Source organism: Fundulus heteroclitus, chromosome 5 (genome assembly GCF_011125445.2).
Source record: "Fundulus heteroclitus isolate FHET01 chromosome 5, MU-UCD_Fhet_4.1, whole genome shotgun sequence".
In the NCBI taxonomy this organism is placed as follows: domain Eukaryota; kingdom Metazoa; phylum Chordata; class Actinopteri; order Cyprinodontiformes; family Fundulidae; genus Fundulus; species Fundulus heteroclitus.
In genome coordinates, this window is record NC_046365.1 from 43987703 (window position 1) to 44007744 (window position 20042).

The 20042-nt window shown below is 45.7% G+C and overlaps 2 protein-coding genes across 3 annotated transcripts; one reads left to right on the top strand and one right to left on the bottom strand.

Moving 5' to 3' along the window:
• The first annotated feature begins 2802 nt into the window (after positions 1-2802).
• On the top strand, positions 2803-4913 carry dpy30 (dpy-30 histone methyltransferase complex regulatory subunit). The gene is made up of 5 exons (XM_012855683.3): positions 2803-2899; positions 3878-3918; positions 4202-4249; positions 4498-4640; positions 4767-4913. The coding sequence occupies exons 1-5, from the start codon at positions 2890-2892 to the stop codon at positions 4837-4839; spliced, it is 315 nt and encodes a 104-aa protein (XP_012711137.1). The 5' UTR covers positions 2803-2889; the 3' UTR covers positions 4840-4913.
• A 3343-nt stretch (positions 4914-8256) lies between these two features.
• psen2 (presenilin 2) lies at positions 8257-15741 on the bottom strand. 2 transcript variants are annotated; one of them, XM_036137721.1, is made up of 11 exons: positions 15606-15741; positions 15208-15356; positions 14935-15137; positions 14710-14851; positions 12427-12494; positions 12132-12352; positions 11957-12055; positions 11656-11715; positions 11490-11576; positions 10199-10314; positions 8257-9238 (listed from the first exon to the last, which is right to left on the bottom strand). In XM_036137721.1, exons 2-11 carry the CDS (start codon positions 15337-15339, stop codon positions 9083-9085), a joined length of 1284 nt encoding a protein of 427 aa, XP_035993614.1. In that variant the 5' UTR covers positions 15340-15356; positions 15606-15741; the 3' UTR covers positions 8257-9082. The 2 variants fall into 2 exon arrangements, with proteins under 2 accessions (XP_035993614.1, XP_035993613.1); XM_036137720.1 differs by having other exon boundaries at positions 15551-15715.
• Between the last annotated feature and the right edge of the window lie 4301 nt (positions 15742-20042).

A 20042-nucleotide genomic window follows, 5' to 3' on the forward strand; every position in this document is an offset into this window, starting at 1 on the left:
ATTAAGGGCTTTATACGTTAGAAGAAGAATTTTAAATTCTATTCTTGATTTAACAGGAAGCCAATGAAGGGAAGCTAAAATTGGAGACATATGATCCCTCTTGTTGATTTTCATCAGAACTCTTGCCGCAGCATTTTGGATCAGCTGAAGGCTTTGGCTTTTTTTTCCCCTTCAAAATGTATTATTCTTAACATCATTGGCTATAATGAAAAAAAAAAGTCCCTTCTTTTGTCATATTGCAGATCGATTAACACGCTGGTTGAATATTTATCCAGAGGCTAATTTATAAATAGGAGGGAACTTCAACGTTAATCCTGACAGCTCACTTGACAGAGTCCATACTATTATAATAACACTATCTTTATCTAAATGCTTTTTTAGAACGCTTTAGTACTGTTGACATATGGAGAAGACTTCCTCTCTCAAAGAATATAACAAGCATCGGTCGTGCCATTCTCACATTGACTCCTGGCTGATATCTGACCATTTATCAGAAATATCTAATAATAACATCTTGCCCTCCTCCAATCAAACAGAATGCAGAGATTCTCCTTCTGGAAACTGAACAACTCAATTTTAAAATATGATTAAGTTACCCACACCCTTCTTTGACAGATATATACTGGTCCAGAGCTAATACTGAGAATGTCTTTGGGTTGAATTGGGAACTTCTGAAGTTTTAAATCAGAAAGTTGGCGAGAAAATGTGGTAAAGATATAGCTAGGGAAAAAAGACTGACAGAAGATATCATGTCAAATTTATTTTCCCTATTTCTGAAATCAGTGGATCAAAAGAAATTATTTTTCAGAATTACAAAACAGCTTAGAGGAAATGTACAAAGTTAGATCAGAAGGGGCCTTCATTAGATCTAGTAAAAGATGGTTAGAAAAAGGGAGCAAAATTCTGCATCCTTCAGATTGGAAGAGTCGCTCTGACCGCCAACTAACGCTAACGCTAACTAACGCTAACACTAACTAACGCTAACTAATGCTAATACTAACTAACGCTAACTAACGCTAACGCTAACTAATGCTAACGCTAACTAACGCTAACACTAACTTAACGCCAACACTTTTCACAAACTAAAAATTAATGGAAAAGTCTGCAATGATCCTTGTTATATTGCCTTTTCCTGTGCCAACAAGAACAAAGACGACAAAGTTACAGACCTTAGGGGTGACTTTAGTGGCACACAAGTTAGAGAGTTTTTCCTCTAACTGACGGGTTTCAAACCCCCCCTCTGACCGTCTCAGTTGTTGTGTCCTTGAGCAAGACACTTCACCCGGTCTGCCTGCTGGCGGTGGTCAGAGGACCCGGTGGTGGTGATGTCTGGCCGCCTCTGTCAGTCTGCTTCAGGGCAGCGTGGCTGCTAGCATAGCTCACCACCGTCAGGGTGGAGATGACTGTAGGGTGAAGAGCTTTGGTGTCATAAAGCGATGTACAAGTACAATACATTTACCAGTTTATTTATAAAGCACTGTTCAGTAGCAAGATGATTCAAAGTGCTGCACATTACAGAAAAACAAAGGAATAATAATATAATTTGGCATAGCAGAGATATTTCATATAAGAACAAATCCCTCATCATATAAGACAGCTATTTAATAATCAAGGGTCGCTGTTCACTTAAGTGAATTTCTGTCTCACTTTAAGTGTCCAAGGAATTCGCCATAGTCTTCCATGGCATTCCCTCAGGCCTCATTATGATCATGAACCGCACCATTAATCAAAAAACAGAACTTATTTCATACAATTTAATGGGTTCTTCTGTTGCTAAGACTTGTTTGTTGTCGTCTTCCAATAACGAGAACATCCGTTTACGTTTTCAACAGCAAATCATTTCTCAACCCTGTGCTGCTGTCTATTGGAAGAGGCACAGAACTAACTGGAAAAGGGTTCCTACCCTCATCTATGGTCATGAGCTTTGGGTCGTGACCGAAAGAACGAGATCCCGGATACAAGCGGCTGAAATGAGTTTTCTCCGTAGTGTGTCTGGGCTCTCCCTTAGAGATAGGGTGAGGAGCTCAGTCATCCGGGGAGGACTCAGAGTAGAGCCGCTGCTCCTCCACGTCCAGAGGAGCCAGTTGAGGTGGCTCGGGCATCTGGTCAGGATGCCTCCTGGACGCCTCCCTGGTGAGGTGTTCCGGGCACGTCCCACCGGGAGGAGGCCCAGGGGAAGACCCAGGACACGCTGGAGGGTCTATGTCTCTCTGCTGGCCTGGGAACGCCAGCAGAGAGACATAGTAAAAAGGACAGGCAGAAATGTAAAAAGGACAGGCAGAAATAAATAGCATTGGAGAAATAAATAGGGCAAAAAAATACAAAGAATAAAACACAAAAATATTATAACACGCACATAAATACTTTAAAAAGTAAGTAATTAATAAATAAAGTAGCTAATTAAAAGAGATATACACATTTATGTCTCACTGTATAATTTCATTTCTACCTACATTTATTTGTTTATTGTATTTTTGGTGGCAATTAATTGTATGCATATTTATTTATTGAGCATTTATTTATTTATTTCTGTATTTATTTTTAAATATGGAAGACTTGGCCCTCCTTACATCTAAGGAAGCTTCAGTGAACTACAACAGTTTAAATTGAACATAAAGGCTAGTCTAAACAGATTTTACTTTGATTTAAAGGAACTCGGGGTTTCAGGAGGTTCCAAACTCAGATTTAGACTTAAGTTTATTTCCTGTAATGCCCTGCAGGTCGAAAACAGACACAAACCTCCAGTTTAGTATTTCCGTTGTCCTACTTTTATTTTGAAAGGCAGCCTGACACTACGTCACTTTAACTTTTTAACGTTAACGTTTCTGACGTAGCGCCAGCGCAGAATCGGCCTACGCAAGATTCTCTGCGCACACTTCCACAACAAACATGGCGGACGGTGAGTTCATTGTTCAGCTCTGGTGGTTCCTGTCGGTGTTTTCAGGACAGTTGCTTCTCAATGCTCGGTGGTTCCGCCTCGGTCCGGTGCTTTGGGGCTCTCGGTTCCCCGCCCCGGACCGGTTCTGGTCCCCGATCCGGTTTATTTACCGGAATTGCTTCGGCAGAGATGCTAAGCTAACGCCGGTGCGTTTACTGACCCAAACCCAGAGACAAGTGGTTCGACCGCGGCTACGGTTTAAACACCCACATGGGTTTCCGACTAAAACCGAACCAGAACCGTTTGGACTTCGGTCCAACCAAACTTAATAGAAAACAGCAGTTTTTCCAGTTCTGTTGATGTAGAGCCAATCAGAACCAAAGCAAAGGCTCGTTGCTGATTCAGTGGTTCGGATGGATCCTCTGGTTCGGTTCTGAATCATAAAGTGACACCAGATGTTCTAGGCTCCATGTGATCCAGCTGCAGGTTCGCTGAGTTTCAGACCCGGTACCAGGTCCATGAAGCTGGGCTTCCTGGTTCTGTGCTGTTGCTAGAGAACAGTGGAGCCAATCAGGTTAGGGCTTATAGGCAGGTGGACATCAGGTTTAAACTTGTTCTGTTGGGGATCTGGATGACGTCATCCATCATGAAGCTCCACCTCCTGGGAGCTTTTAGCCCGTTAGGTGTGGAGGCCAGGTGAGTGCAGGTCACCTGAGTCATCGGCTGATTCATCTTCATCCACATTAACATCCTGTTTCTGGTGCTGCTGATGAATCAGAATTATTTTTGCCGTTTGCCTTTTCATTTTCTTTAGTCTGGTTTTCTAAATGAGACGCCAGAGCAGCAGCATAGACCTGCACTGCATAGAATGTGCTTTCATGCCTGTGCTCTGACATCTGCTCAGCATTTTCTAGTCAAGATCTAAGATCGTCTTCTCGAACTAATAAGTCGGCCGTTCACTCATCAGCCAACAAACGTGTGACCGGCTCTGTTTTTCAGATCACACAGACGCAGAGCAGTCCATGGAGACACACACACCGGTCAGTAACACACACAAACACACACACACACACACACACACACACACACACACACACACACACACACACCAGTCAGTAACACACACACACACACACCGGTCAGTAACACACACACACACACACACACACAGGTCAGTAACACACACACACACACACACACACCGGTCAGTAACACACACACACACACACACACACAGGTCAGTAACACACACACACACACACACACACAGTAGCTGTCTCCAGGTCAGCGGCAGCAGCGTTCTAAACCTCTGTCCTCCTGCAGGTCTCTGAAAACCCTCATGCAGACTTCGGCCTGACGGAGAACCTCCAGGTAACTTTTGCACGCCTCCATCTGCCGAGTGTGGACTCAGACTCCCAGCATGCTCTGCTTCAACCACCACTTTGTGCCGTTTTTATATTTGCAAAGATTTCACTGGCTCCAGGACTTCCTATTGTGTGTTTTAGTTCCTCCTGCTTGTGTTTGTTAACCAGAACATCCAAAACGTGGTTCCAGAGGTGTTCCACTGCTGCCTGTCTGTAACGTAGGTTGAGATGAATAATTTTAACGTGGCTCCTCAGAGGACGGTGGAGAACGAGAAGGTGGGCGTGGAGAAGCTCTCCAAGCAGAAGGTGGACCTGCAGGCACTCCCGACCCGGGCCTACCTGGACCAGACCGTGGTTCCCATCCTGCTGCAGGGCCTGTCGGTGCTGGCCAAGGAGAGGTGGGTTCCCCCGCGGGTTAGCAGCCATGGAGCTGCTTCCTGTCATGTGACAGTAGCACGTCCTATCAGAGGCAGTGTGAACGTTCCAAGCTGTGCAGATTCAGAGCCGCTGTCTTTTCTCCTCAGGCCTCCGAACCCCATCGAGTATCTGGCGGCGTTCCTCCTGAAGAACAAGTCCCAGTTTGAGGAGAGGAATTAGAGCCTCCGCCACCGTTTGTTTACCACCTCCTTTTGTTTTTGTAGAATCCAGAATAAAGATGTTCGTGTGAAAAATCGCTGCGTCGTGTTTTCAGCGCGGTGCTGCCCCTGCTGGCCGTTACTGGAACACCAGCATTAAAAAGCTCCAAAGTCAGCCGTATGATGGAATATTAATGTTGGCACTACAGAGGACTCCTTTGTAATGAAATGTTAGCTTGTTCTGGTGCTATTTTTCCAACCTAGAAGGAAGATGCTTACCTTAACTGCAACGTCACCCCTCTACACGTGGGGGCGCCCTAGAGCCACTGCAACATGGAATCAAAAAACACTGCTGTTCAGATTAGGAGTCAAAACCACTGAGCTATATATTACACTGGAGTGCTGATTTTGCCGGAAAACTGAAGTCACTGGCCGCCATCTTGCTACTCCCTACTCTCACAGAATCCCACAAGATTTGGTTGCAACAACAAGCAGTTTTCTGGCTGAGTGAAAACGTTTCACAGGTAATTCTACAGTCAGTGGATGTACTAACACTATTAACTACTAGGAAATTAGGTGCTGAAATATTTTACATGTTATTCATATTAAATATACATATATGTATATATATGTATGAGTATATCTATATATGTGTATATATGTATACACATATGTAAATATGTTTTTGTATATTGTTATTTATATATTTATAAATGTTAAACATATATATTTAAATGAATAAAAAGCAAAATATTTCAGCACATGACTTTCTCAGTACTTGATATTTTTAGAACATAACATAAAAGTATATGGCATTTGACATTTTAAAAGTCTTAAGCCCCCCCTGAACATGAGAAAATCCTCGTTATTCGATGCTGTAGCGCACATATTCCCTAGTTACTGGGGGGAAATAGGGAGTACCAATATGGCGGCTGGTGGCTTCACAGCGACTCGTTCAAACAGACGGTGATTAGCACTCCAGTGTAGAATATAGCTCAGTGGTCAAAACATGCAAGAGCCAAGCACACCGGCATTTTGGACGTGATTATGATGAAGGAAGACCACCTGTTGGTTCCGCTTGATCTAGGCCCTTAAAGCTGAAACAGATTTAACAGAAAGTTGCACTTAGAAGCAGATTCTGTCTGATGGGGTCAGTCTAAGCCTTGATTGGTCAGGAGGAGGAAACCAAAGCTGCTTCCAGCATCAGTTACTGTGATGACACAGCTGCTGTCAGAGTTAACCTCATCAGTACCGCATCCTACGATGGGGCAACCCGGCCTGACCTTTGTACTAAAGAGTCAGAAGCAGTTTATCTGTAGCACTGATAATTCTCTGATGCATTTAGGTGTTAATCCTGCTGCATCTGTGCAGGTTTGTGTGGATGAAAACGTTTCTGAAAACAATTCCTTCCCCAATAGGAGGAATTGTTAATTGTAAAGCATGATATGTCGCCTTCAACTGAGAACTTTTAACTGGACCAGCACTTTTATTCTGAAGGAGCCGAGGAGTGATGGCATCAGTGAAAACCTGTTTCTGTCTAATATCTTTATTTGGTGTTGCCACACTATTTCAATGAAAAGTGTCCTCCACATCTAACCTGTCCCTCAGGGAGCAGTGGGCTGCCACATTCTCTTGGAGTTGAACCAGCAACCTTGCCCAGGACGCCTGCTCTCTGACCACTGGGCCACCTCTCCCCGGACAGTCTAGTCACCTGTGGGGGGAACAGCTTTAGATTTCAGGTCTAAAAAAAAGTCACGAGAATAAGTTTCATCTGTCAACTCAACATTATTTATAACAATTTAAAATACAACTCAGGCCAAAGTGAAAAACTAGAAATTAGCAAACAGTGAAGCCAGCAAACACAAAAAGTAACATAAGAGCGGAGCCACAAAACAAAGTCCGTGTCTCACCCAAAGAGACTTTGAGACGGGTTCAAACCAGCAACCCTCCTAGTTCCTGCACCACTGCTGCCACCTGCTGGTTATTTCTGTGACACTAAGGATATTAAAAGGGGGACAGACTGTTTAAAGTTTGATGCAGCATTGTCCGATAAAGATCTACTATAATGGAACCCTCTTTTGGGGGTGGAGAATTCAGTTAGAGTAAACTCAAATGTTATTAAAAAATGATCAGACAGGACAGGGTTGTGAGAGAATACTGTTAATTCTTCACAATCAATGCCATATGTCAGAACAAGGTCTAAAGTATGGAGCCGAGAGTGCGTCGGTTTATGCACATTTTGAGCAAAACCAATTGAATCTAGGATAGTTTTAAAGGCTACACTAAGGTTATCACATTCTGTGTCAACATGAATGTTAAAATCACCCACTATAATAACTTTGTCAGTATTTAACACCAAATCAGATAAGAAGTCTGACAACTCATCCAGAAACTGAGTGTAAGGGCCTGGTGGACGATACAAAACAACAAACAGAAGAGGTTTTATTGCTTTGCAGTTTGGATGAGGGAAACTGAGGGTTAAATGTTCAAAAGAACTGTAGTTATTAATTGGCCTGGGACTAATTAATAAATCAGACTGAAAGATAGTTGCTACTGAGACATTGTCCTCATCAGCCATTAATCTGCTTTGGCTTTCCTCTGGGTGGCGCTCTGCGTGTTTTATACAGATGATTCTGTCATGGCGTTCCTGCTGAGCAGTGACGACCTGGAGCAACGCGGTCCTGTAGAGAAGGAAGTCACAGACTAGTGCGGCTCTTCCTTCCTACAAATCAATGTGAAAAAACTAAAGAGACGTTGATCGACGTTCAGAAAAATAAACCGGGTCCTCCTCCTGTTAGGACTGAGAATGAAGCAGTGCAGCTGGTTCCTGTAGACTTATATAGACGACACCCAAGCTGATGCTGTATGTAAAAAGGAACGCATATATTTACAGGAAGTTTCACAATTTTAACGTTGACAGCAACTTTTTTATAGAATCCATTGTCACTTTCTCCTGTATTCGTTGGTTTGGCTCCATCGTCCTCAGAAACAGAAACAGACTGCAGGCTTTAGGAAGAGGTGGATGACCTCACGGCTCTTTAGCAGCTCAGAACCTTTAGCGAGGCCCGGTCCATCCTGGGGGACCAGAACCGCCCCCTGGCTGGTAAATTCCTGCTTCTTCCTTCCAGGTACGCCCTGCCTGAATGTAGGACTGATTCCTTTGTCTCTGCAGCTATTGCTCTCCTGAATAAGTGACCAACCTGCTTTTCCTCCGCCGTATGTCTGAGTGATTGTTGTCTGCTACTATTGCTGTAAAGCAATTTCCCCGAGGGGACCATAAGGATCCCTACAACCTCGTTTTCTTCTGCTGCTTCAAACCTGCTGCAGGTTAACAAGGTGGATGTTGGTGGACTCCTAAATGAGAAGCTGGAGGTCAGAGTGTTATGAAATCCCACTCTGCAGGTTTAGAGTAAAAAGCCTAAAACAGTCAGACGGCAGCTCACCGCTCCAGTAAAAGTCATTTAATTGATCCTGAACATTTACAGAACTGAGAATAAAAGCTGAAGAGTTACCCCCCAAAGATCAATCTGCAGACATACGGAGGCCCACACAGGTCAATGTTATAGAAACACACACAGGGAATTGCTTTCACCACCTAAATAATAATCTTGGTTTTATAAACAGATAAAATAAAATAAAATAATTTCTGCTTTCAGGCTTTCTTTAAATCACTTGCTGTTTTTAATTACTGGAGTTTCCTGATTATTCAACAGACGATTAATCATGTAGTAAAATATGTTATTCTTTAAGGGAAAATATCTAAACAGCTTGTAAACTTTCCTGGGAAACTACAACTCCCATGATGCATCTGAACAGGCAGTGTCCAATCCCAGAGTTCAAGTGTGGGATTAAATTCAACAGCATGAAAGAAACAGACTTCTTTGACCTGAGGATTGTGGGTAATGTAGTGTCTGGAGCTGCACGAGGACATGGTGGATGAAGAAAACTTTAACGAACCCGTGGCTCCGCCCACTTTCCCGCTCCATGTTGCTGAAGAGTCCTGATGATGATGATGATGCGGTGGCGTGGCAGATTAAACAGAAACATCTGGGGCCGCTCTTTTCATGGACAGCAGCCATGATAGAACCTCACATACCTCACACCTGAGCAGAGACCACCAGGTGGTCAGAGTGGATGACATCACTTCCTGTTACTCAGATTTGCACAGGAGGTGGTCGTGGTGCATCACGTCAAAAGACACCAGCAAGTGGTCCAGCGGGCTTTCCATGAGACCGATAACGAGGAGATGTGGGCGGGGCTTGGCCTCAGATGTAGAACTGGTGATTGACCAGGTTGTCCATGAAGGGCTGGACCAGGAAGTCAGTGGAGAAGTAGAAGATGAGGCCGAAGGTGATGGAGATGGGCAGCGCCGGCAGGGCCTTCTTGAAGATGGCTAAGAGCAGCAGCGTCAGGCACAGACCCTGAGGTGGGACATAGACAGGTGAGCTACAGGTGAGTCACGTGATCAGGTGGAAGGAAGGGGGAGGGGCGGTGCCGTCTGAAAGCACCGACACCGATCTCTCCTCAGTTTGTCCAGAGCCGCGCAGAACGGACTAGAATGACTATAGCGACATATTCTGGACTTCTAGAGCGTACGATCTAAATCACCGTGTTCCGTCTCTGAAAATCACGTAAAAACGCTCCGCTGGAAATCAGCTTCCTGCACGTCGTTAGCAGCAGACAACAACAAACGCTGCAGCCGTTCTCCTCCTGACTACAATAAACAGGTCTGGAGGGCTTTGAGAAAGAACCTCCATGTACTGGCTCAGTTCACCTTTTTACTTACTGGACAAATAATAACTGGACATCAGCAGTAGGGGGGGGGGGTATTGCCAAAGAAGTGACGATGCATCACGATACTTAGATTATTGCGATGTATTGCGATGGAATGTTTAATCAGTGCTGGCGGCGCTGGCGGCTTGTTTTTCTGTTCCCACAGTATTTCATTACGATGTAACCGTGTTTGCAGATCGCGTGCCTCATATCATTTTCGTTTTTATCTCCTTTGTTTTTAAAGCCAAAATGCGTCCAAACATCTGACTTTAAATGTGATGGAGCCGGGTGAATGTTCTCAGTCTCCTCCATGTTTTGTTTATGAACGACTCGTGACACAAGGCAGCGGCGTCATCACGCCCACAGCGACCTCTACTGGACTGGAAGTTGTATTTCACTTGTTTTTGGCTGATGCTCGCCAACCATTCATCCAGTTTTATTTATTCGTTTTTTAAATTAATAATCGATACTTGCCGTCAAGAATCAATGCAGTAGATCGCAAAAATTAGAATTGCGATGCATCGTCATGGCGATTATTTTTCACACCCCTAACGAGCAGCTCTGAAATAAACCTTTAACATGTGGAACCAGCAGGAAGTCAGGCTTACGATGAGGATGGCGACGAAGCACGCCAGCGTGGTGTTCCAGTCTCCTCCCGTCGCTGCAGCTTTCCCCACCAGGACGCTGTAGAAGATGAAGTCCCCGAGGCCCAGCTTCACGCCGCCTGCACAGACGCCGCCGCCATCATCAGCATCATCGCCTTCATCATCATCATCATCATTGACATCATCATCATCATTGACATCATCATCATCATCATCATCATCATCATGAGCATCACCATCATCATCATGAGTATCACCATGATCATCATCATGAGCATCAGCATCACCATCATCATCATCACCATCATCATCATCATCGCCTTCATCATTATCATCATCATTGACATCATCATCATGAGCATCAGCATCATCATCATCATCATGAGCATCAGCATCATCATCATCATCATGAGCATCAGCATCATCATTAACATCATCATCATCTTCATCATCATGAGCATCACCATCATCATCACCATCATCATTATCATCATCATCATCTTCATCATCATGAGTATCATCACCTTCATCATTAACATCTTTATCATCATCATCGTCACCATCATTATCATCATCTCCTTCATCATTATCACCATCATCATCATCATCTTTACCTTCATCATTAACATCATCTTCATCATTAACATCTTTATCATCATCATTAACATCTTTATCATCATCATCACCATCACCTTCATCATTATCATCATCATCACCTTCACCATCATCTTCACCACCATGACATCATCATCATCACCTTCATCATTAACATCTTTATCATCATCATCACCTTCATCATTAACATCTTCATCATTAACATCGTCGCCATCATCATCACCATCTTCATCATTATCATCATCATCACCTTCATCATTAACATCTTCATCTTTACCACCATCATCTTCATCATCATCATCATCATCTTCATCATTAACATCTTTATCATCATCATCGTCGCCATCATCATCACCATCTTCATCATTATCATCATCATCTTCATCATTAACATCTTTATCATCGTCACCATCATCACCATCTTCATCATGAGCATCATCATCACCACCTTCATCATCATCATCACCATCTTCATCATGAGCATCATCACCTTCATCATTAACATCTTTATCATCATCATCATCATCATCACCTTCATCATTAACATCTTTATCATCATCACCATCTTCATCATTATCATCATCACCTTCATCATTAACATCTTTATCATCATCATCACCATCATCACCACCTTCATCATCTTCACCATCACCTTCACCATCATCATCATCAAACTCACGTTCTTCCTCCAGCTCGTCTTCTAGGATCGGTCCAGGCTGTCTTCTCTGAGGCTCCGCCCTCCTGCCGCTTAGCTCCGCCTCCTCATCTGAAACGGTGTTGCCATGGAGACAGCATTTAGCCAGAGCAAATGAGGCACAGCAGCACGGATGGTGATGATGTCACACCTGTTTCTGATGGCTGATCGTCAGCAGGATTCGCCATGGTAACCGTCCACATCATGGCGGCTGCAGAGAGGAGCGTCACAACGCCGTTAACACGCTCCGCTGGACTCCCTCCACCAATCAGAGACCGGCTCAGACCGATCACACCGGATCAGACCGGATCAGACTCAGAACCGGTCCGATCAGAACGGAGCAGAATGGATCAGACCGGTTCTGATCTGAACCGGTCTGATCAGAACCGGTCCGATCGGACCGGATCAGAACGGATCAGAGCGGATCAGAACCGGTGCGGCGGGCTACTCACAGGAGTAGATGAGGGCGGGGAAGATGGGCTCGTTGCGTTCCTGCGCCGTCTCCACCAACATGCGCAGCGGCCCTTTGGGGCTCAGCACGGCCACCAGGTCTGCAGCAAGGCATGATGGGAGAACGTTAGCGGGGCCGCCGGGCGCCGGCCCGGAGCGCGAGGAGGCGGGGCTCACCGTAGACGGAGATGGCGGCGAGGATGACCCAGGCGGACCACGGGGGCAGGTACTTGATGAAGACGAGGGCCATGAGGGCGCTGATGAAGATGAGGTAGGCCTGCTGCAGTGCCAGCGGCCCCTTCCAGTGGATGCACACCATGCCCACGGCGCCGAAGTTCCAGATCAGAACCGCCACCGTCACGTAGTCCATCGCCACGTTGTACGTCTTAAACACCTCGCTGACGACACACAGCACAAGCGTGACCCGGCGGAACCGGCCCGACCCGGAAGCCTCCTCCAGAACCACACTCACCCCAGGTACATGAAGCTGAACCAGAAGAGCAGCATGAGGGAGGAGAGGATGAGCCAGCCGTGGATGAACTGAGGGCCAGAGACACAGAACCGGGTCAGAACCGGGCCAGAGACACAGAACCGGGTCAGAACCGGGCCAGAGACACAGAACCGGGTCAGAACCGGGTCAGAACCGGGTCAGAACCGGGCCAGAGACACAGAACCGGGTCAGAACCGGGTCAGAGACACAGAACCGGGTCAGAACCGGGTCAGAGACACAGCGTCAGAACCAGGCCAGAGACACAGCGTCAGAACCGGGCCAGAACCGGGTCAGAACCGGGCCAGAACCGGGCCAGAGACACAGCGTCAGAACCGGGCCAGAACCGGGCCAGAACCGGGCCAGAACCGGGCCAGAGACACAGCGTCAGAACCAGGCCAGAGACACAGCGTCAGAACCGGGCCAGAACCGGGCCAGAACCGGGTCAGAACCGGGCCAGAGACACAGCGTCAGAACCGGGTCAGAACCGGGCCAGAACCGGGCCAGAGACACAGCGTCAGAACCGGGCCAGAACCGGGCCAGAACCGGGCCAGAGACACAGCGTCAGAACCGGGTCAGAGACACAGCGTCAGAACTGGGCCGGGCCAGAACCGGGCCAGAGACACATCGTCAGAACCGGGCCAGAACCGGGCCTGCCTCACAACCGGGCCTGCTGCAGAACCGGGCTGGGCCAGCGGCAGAACCGGACCTGCTGCAGAACCAGGGCCAACGTTTGGCACCATGAACGCTGCCCAAAGTCATTCCTGTTCATGTGACACACGACCAGAACCAGAACCTCCTCCTCATCCAGAACCAGAACCTGCTTTAGTTTTCCCTGATGTCCCTGAACGCATCCCCCCCCCCCCCCGTCCTGAAATCTGAGCCCTGCGTCTGGTCCAGGTGAGCGGCGCCGCGGCGGTGCTGCTCATGTTCTGGTGCTGCTGGGTCAGCAGCTGCTGTTAACTCTGCCGGCGCCTCTAAACGGGCCGACACGGTTAAGCAGAACCCACGAGGTTAAAAGGTCCAGTCCCAGAACGATCACAGCAGAACCGGGCCTGAATTCTGGGCCCAAAGCCGGGTCGGGTCCCAGCAGGTCGGTCCCTGTTCATGGACGGCCGTGATCGTGGAGGGCCAAAATCCTTCTGGACCCGTTCCAGACCGTCCAGAACCGCTCTCCTCCTGCCTCTCTGGTCTCCTTCACATCTCTCCTCCATCCCTCCACAGAACCAGAACCAGAACCAGAACTTTCTCTCTCTCTGCTCCCAGACTCTGGACCTCTCCCTGCAGACACCAGAACCACCGACACCCTACATAGTTCTGGTCTGGGCTCAGAACCGTCTGGTCCACTGATACTTTTAATGTTCTGCTGGTTCTGAACAGAGAAGCCGAGTGTTCTGGAAGGTTATTCTAAATAAAATGTATTATTATTATTATTATTATTATTATTATTATTATTATTATTATTATTATTATTATTATTATTGTGATGAACCCAGACATTCCTGACAGGAACCAGCGGACCTGTTGGGTTCGGCTCTTTAAAACCTTTTCTGTGCGGAGGTTCTGGTTTGGGCTCAGAGTTGGGAGCGGTTCTGGTTTCTAGCAGCGGTTCTGGTTTCTAGCAGCGGTTCTGGATCCAGCAGCGGTTCTGGTTTCCAGCAGCGGTTCTGGTTTCTAGCAGCGGTTCTGGTTTCTAGCAGCGGTTCTGGTTTCTAGCAGCGGTTCTGGCTCCAGAAGCGGTTCTGGTTCCAGCAGCGGTTCTAGATCTAGCAGCGGTTCTAGATCCAGCAGCGGTTCTGGATCCAGCAGCGGTTCTAGATCCAGCAGCGGTTCTGGTTTCTAGCAGCGGTTCTGGTTTCTAGCAGCGGTTCTAGATCCAGCAGCGGTTCTGGATCCAGCAGCGGTTCTAGATCCAGCAGCGGTTCTGGTTTCTAGCAGCGGTTCTAGTTTCTAGCAGCGGTTCTGGCTCTAGCAGCGGTTCTAGATCCAGCAGCGGTTCTGGATCCAGCAGCGGTTCTGGATCCAGCAGCGGTTCTGGTTTCTAGCAGCGGTTCTAGATCTAGCAGCGGTTCTGGTTCCAGCAGCGGTTCTAGTTTCTAGCAGCGGTTCCGGATCCAGCAGCGGTTCTGGTTTCTAGCAGCGGTTCTGGTTTCTAGCAGCGGTTCTGGTTTCTAGCAGCGGTTCTGGATCCAGCAGCGGTTCTGGATCCAGCAGCGGTTCTGGATCCAGCAGCGGTTCTGGATCCAGCAGCGGTTCTGATCCGGTCACCTTGTAGCAGCGGTACTTGTACAGAACCACCAGCAGGATGGTCATGACCACGATGACGCTGATCATGATGACGGTGTTGAGGACGGAGTTGAGCAGCCGGCGGCCCACGTCAGGTGTGTCCTCCGTGAACGGCGTGTAGATCCTGGAGAGACAGGTGAGCATCAGCTGAGACCAGAACCGGAACCGGAACCAGAACCGGAACCGGAAGTGGTGCTGAGGACCTACAGCTGCTGGGTGGTCTTCTCCGAGTAGAAGCCCACAGACTTGATGGTGGCCACCACCACCACCATGCACAGCGTGACGGGGATGAAGAGCATGATCACGTGCTTGGCTCCGTACTTGAGAGGAAGCTCCTCCTCCTCCTCTTCCTCAGGCTCCGCCTCCCGCTCCGAACCGCCTCCCGGACGGGTTCGCCTGCTGAAGCCGGTCTGCGGACAGGGAGCGGAACCCATCAGCATTACGTCACCTTTGATGCGGTCAGCGGAACCGGACCGGTACCGTTTTGCTGTCGGAGTCCTCGGTGGGGCTGTGGTCCGGGTCGGGTCTGTAGGACGGAACCTCTGGGTTCTCTGACGGAACCAGCGCGCTGCGCTCGTTGTAGAGCTCCTCATCGCTGTCCGACGCGTTCATGGCGGCAGCGGAACCACCTGCGCACACGGAACCAACAGAACCCATCAGAACCAGAAAAACACGCCAGAAGCAGAACCTGTGGGCCCAAACATGTTCTGTCAGCCCCAACAGAACCAGTCCTGTACTTCCACCCCAACAGAACCCACAGAACCAAACCTGCAGTCTGGCCAAACAGAACCAAACAAACACTTTCTGTCGGAACCAACCGAACCTTGTGAGGGTTCTGGTCGTCGCTTTGTGTCGGAATAAGTTCTGAAAAAACGAACCTGGTTCTGAACCGAGTTAAAGTCCAAAAATCTGAGACAGACGCGGAGCAAAAACCAGGAAACAGCGGGGTCAGCTGATCCGAGCCGGGCACGTGACGCTCTCACTGACGTCACACTCACTGTACCACGTGACACACACGTCAGCGCCATAAACATTTAATATAATGTTTATAATAGAAACTAAATTAAACTCTTGAAGCCGTTCATCATGTTTTTGTGTCATTTATCACTTCCGCTTCCGGCGGAGCGCCGCCACGCGCCTGCTGCCTCGTGCACGTAGAGCTTTTATGATGAAATACTTTGTTTTATCCTCTTAAACAAAGAGTGTATAAATACATGTACAAAAGAATATATTTTTATATTATAGTAAAGAAACAGGTTGGATTGTTCATTTAAATGTATTTCTCTCTCTCACTGTAAAATCCTGAACCTCTACACACCAACAATAATTCCTCCATATTTCTGCGTGCTCTGCTCACATGCATTCAGTTTTTTAAAGGCCTGGAAAAGTCTTCTTTAAAGTTTCCAGGTCAATCCAGGTTCTTACACCCTGTTAACTAGAGCTGCAGCTTCAGACCCTTGAAAAACAACTTTTCTGCTCAGCTTCCTGCATGTGATGTACTCTGGAACTCCAGGGAACTTAACCTGGCATCTTAGTTTGTGAAATATGGTGATAACAGATTAATAAACTGGGTGCGATTTGCCGGGGGGGATGGGGGGGATTTACCCCCCTCTGCTTGTGACGTCCCCCCCTCAGGGGTCCGTTCTTCGTACGTTGCTTAAAACATCAGAGATCAAATGACACATCCAAGATGATTTCATCCGGCTAATCCTGGGGTCCGTTCTTCGTACGTCGCTAACTCAGTTAACAGGATTTCATTGTTGACGATTTGGCATGATCTTGGATCGTTTGGTTCTTCGAAAGACTTCCTGCACTTGTTGTCATAGCAACATGTGCGCCAGCTTAAACCTGCTCCAGAGCAGGCTTATTTCATGTAAACAAGATTAGATCACGGCTGTATAAGCGGAGGAGATGGGAAGTCTGTCGTAGCCATGTCCATTTTTACGACAGCAACCTGTTGCGGAAGGTGCAAGAATAATTTGCAGTTTTTTTCGAATTAATCGCGTATTGCGCAATAGACAGGATCCTTTAGCGCAGCGCGACAGTGTAGAGATTTTTCTTGGTGGCTGTTATAAACAGACAAACATCATTTAACAGTGGCTTTTAAAGAGGAAAAAGTGGTGTTGGAGCCATAAATCTAAATATTTAAGTTATTTTTATGATAGTTTGCTTTTTATTTTTATCATATTCAGTAAGAAGATTTGTTCAGGTCATTTTATTGTGAAGTTTAGTTTTACTTTGAAAGGCTTGCTTCCTGTCGAGCCGTATATTGTATCAGAAAAAACTATGGATGGATTATCTAGCCACGGAGCGATACAGTTTTACCGTGTAAACTGTGGATGACTTGGAAAAGGAAGATTTTCATTTTTTATAGATAAAGAATTTTCTTTGTTAAAATTCCCAGTTTGCACGTGTCCTTTACTTCCCGTCTCTAAGGAATGACACTGAAATTTGGATCTCTTGACATAACAAGTGCCTTTTTAAAATAAAGTATAATAATTAAAGGCTACCATTTTGTAGAATATTCTTGTATTTCACTTTTACTTGTTCCCATGTTCTAGTGGGTCCCATGGAGGCTCTGACATAAAAGAACAAAGTAAATATGAGATTATTAAAATGCAAAAATTCATACTGTAGAAAGTGATAGAAACATCTACCATGGACAGTATTTACGCATTAATTTGTCTGCTGCTTTTTGCCGGCCCTCTCTCCTGGCTTTAGCAGACTTTGATGTGTTCCCTGTCGTTTTAATTAATGACTTAAATTCGGCATAACCTTCCATTAAAAGCTCTTGTTCTGCTGGGAGAAAAACTGTGGGCGTTCTTTGCTGAACAGCCAATAGCAGCGCTGCTGATCAATGTTTCTACTATCGATACATTTCCCCTTTTAAACAAACGCATGAACGCGCAGTTGTCTCAGATAACTCAATCCAGCCATACTAATCGTAAACAACAGGTGTGTTGAAGAACCCAATTAGCCGGATCATGATTAGCCGGATGAAATCATCTTGGATGTCTCATTTGATCTCGGATGTTTTAAGCAAAGTACGAAGAACGGACCCCTGATCCGGCTAATTGGGTTCTTCGAACACACCTGTTGTTTATGATTAGTATGGCTGGATTGAGTAATCTGAGACAACTGCGCGTTCATGCGTTTGTTTAAAAGGGGAAATGTATCGATAGTAGAAACATTGATCAGCAACGCTGCTATTGGCTGTTCAGCATGGCCAAAGAACGCCCACAGTTTTTCTCTTAAGCAGAACAAGAGCTTTTAATGGAAGGTTATGCTGAATTTGAGTCATTAATTAAAACACCTCAAAGTCTGCTAAAGCCAGGAGAGAGGGCCGGTAAAAAGCAGCAGACAAATTAATGTGTAAATACTGTCCATGGTAGATGTTTCTATCACTTTCTACAGTATGAATTTTTGCATTTTAATAATCTCATATTTACTTTGTTATTTTATATCAGAGTCTCCACAGGACCCACTAGAACATGGGGACAAGTAAAAGTGAAATACAAGAATATTCTACAAAGTGGTAGCCTTTAATTATTATACTTTATTTTAAAAAGCCACTTGTTATGTCAAGAGATCTAAATTTCAGCGTCATTCCTTAGACACGGGAAGTAAAGGACACGTGCAAACTGGGAATTTTAACAAAAAATAAAAAAATCTTTATCCATAAAAAATGAAGTTCTTCCTTTTCCAAGTCATCCACAGTTTGCACGGTAAAACTGTATTGCTCCGTGTCTAGATAATCCATCCATAGTTTTTTCTAATACAATATACGGCTCGACAGGAAGCAAGCCTTTCAAAGTAAACTAAACTTCACAATAAAATAGCCCGAACAAATCTTCTTACTGAATATGATAAAAATAAAAAGCAAACCATCATACAAATAACTTAAATATTTTAGATTTATGGCTCTAACTTTTTCCTCTTTAAAAGCCACTGTTAAATGATGTGTTTGTCTGTTTATAACAGCCACCAAGAGAAATCTCTCTACAATTACACTGTCACGCTGCGCTAAAGGATCCTGTCTATTGCGCAATACGCGATTAATTCAAAAAACTCTGCAAATTATTCTTGCACCTTCCGCAACAGGTTGCAGTCGTAAAAATGGACATGGCTACGGCAGACTTCCCATCTCCTCAGCTTATACAGCCGTGATCTAATCCTGTTTACATGAAATAAGCCTGCTCTCGAGCAGGCTCAAGCTGGCGCACATGTTGCTATGACAACAAGTGCAGGAAGTCTTTCGAAGAACCAAACGATCCAAGATCATGCCAAATCGTCAACAATGAAATCCTGCTAACTGAGTTAGCGACGTACGAAGAACGGACCCCTGGAGTAGGAGAGACCCATCCAAGATGGCGGCGCCGCAGGATGCGCTCCAGCACATAATGAGGCATCTACGTACAGAAAGTCTATGGCTGACCATCTATATGGAAACATAAACATCTATAATATGTATGCATATGGCGGGAGGGGGGGGCATGGAACCCCCCCCCCCCCCCCCTGAGCCCAGCAACGGTGATGATGATAGATTCATATTTTGCGGTGTTGTTTCGCGGTTTTCTCCTTTTGGTAGAATATTATTAACCCAAATGGGCAGTTTGTCCAGATTAATTACTTACTCATTTCTGCTGTCAAACAAAAATTATTAAGACCATTAATAACTTAACCAATTTAAAATATATTTTTTTTGTTGTTGCATTAAGGATTTGGATCATCTGTTTTTTACTTGCGACATTGTACACTCCTATTGAGATCTCTGCTAGTTTATTCAGATTTAGGGAACTCAGTTAGAGAACATAACTATTGAAGACGTTTTTTTTTCCACTAACGACAAATGTATTGACTTTGGTATTAATAACGTTTTTCTATTGGACATTCACTATATACATAAACCCCAAGTATCACTTATTGGAAAAAATTGTTAAAATAGTTTTATAAGTCTTTAATTTTTAGTTAAGTCTAAAAATGTATATAAGGTGACCTCTTTCGGTTTTATTTTGACTGTTCCCTCTAATATTTTGTATTTTGCATTACACAAGTTCCAACAAGTATTATGCTCCTTTTGTTCTGTGTGCTCCTTGTTTTTCTTTCTTTCTTTCTTATGTCTGATTTTTGTACATTTAGAACACAAAACATGTAAGTCATGGTACCTGCAGAAACACCGGCCCTCCGCCGCCCCCAGCGACGGACAGGAGTACTGCTGGCTTTCTTGTTTTGCAATGTTCAGCTTCACCAGCAGGTGGCAGCATGAGTCAGTTAGTATGCTGGTGAAGATTCTCAGTCATCAGGTCATGGTCATT

Coding starts and splice junctions, on each gene's coding strand:
- dpy30 (XM_012855683.3), top strand. Junction 3,919..4,201: donor CCATGGAGACACACACACCG/GTCAGTAACACA, acceptor GTCCTCCTGCAG/GTCTCTGAAAACCCTCATGC. Junction 4,250..4,497: donor GCCTGACGGAGAACCTCCAG/GTAACTTTTGCA, acceptor GTGGCTCCTCAG/AGGACGGTGGAGAACGAGAA.
- psen2 (XM_036137721.1), bottom strand. CDS start 15,339: ATGAACGCGTCGGACAGCGATGAGGAGCTCTACAACGAGCGCAGCGCG. Junction 11,577..11,655: donor CGATCAGCCATCAGAAACAG/GTGTGACATCAT, acceptor ACACCGTTTCAG/ATGAGGAGGCGGAGCTAAGC. Junction 9,239..10,198: donor GCTTCGTCGCCATCCTCATC/GTAAGCCTGACT, acceptor GTCCCACCTCAG/GGTCTGTGCCTGACGCTGCT.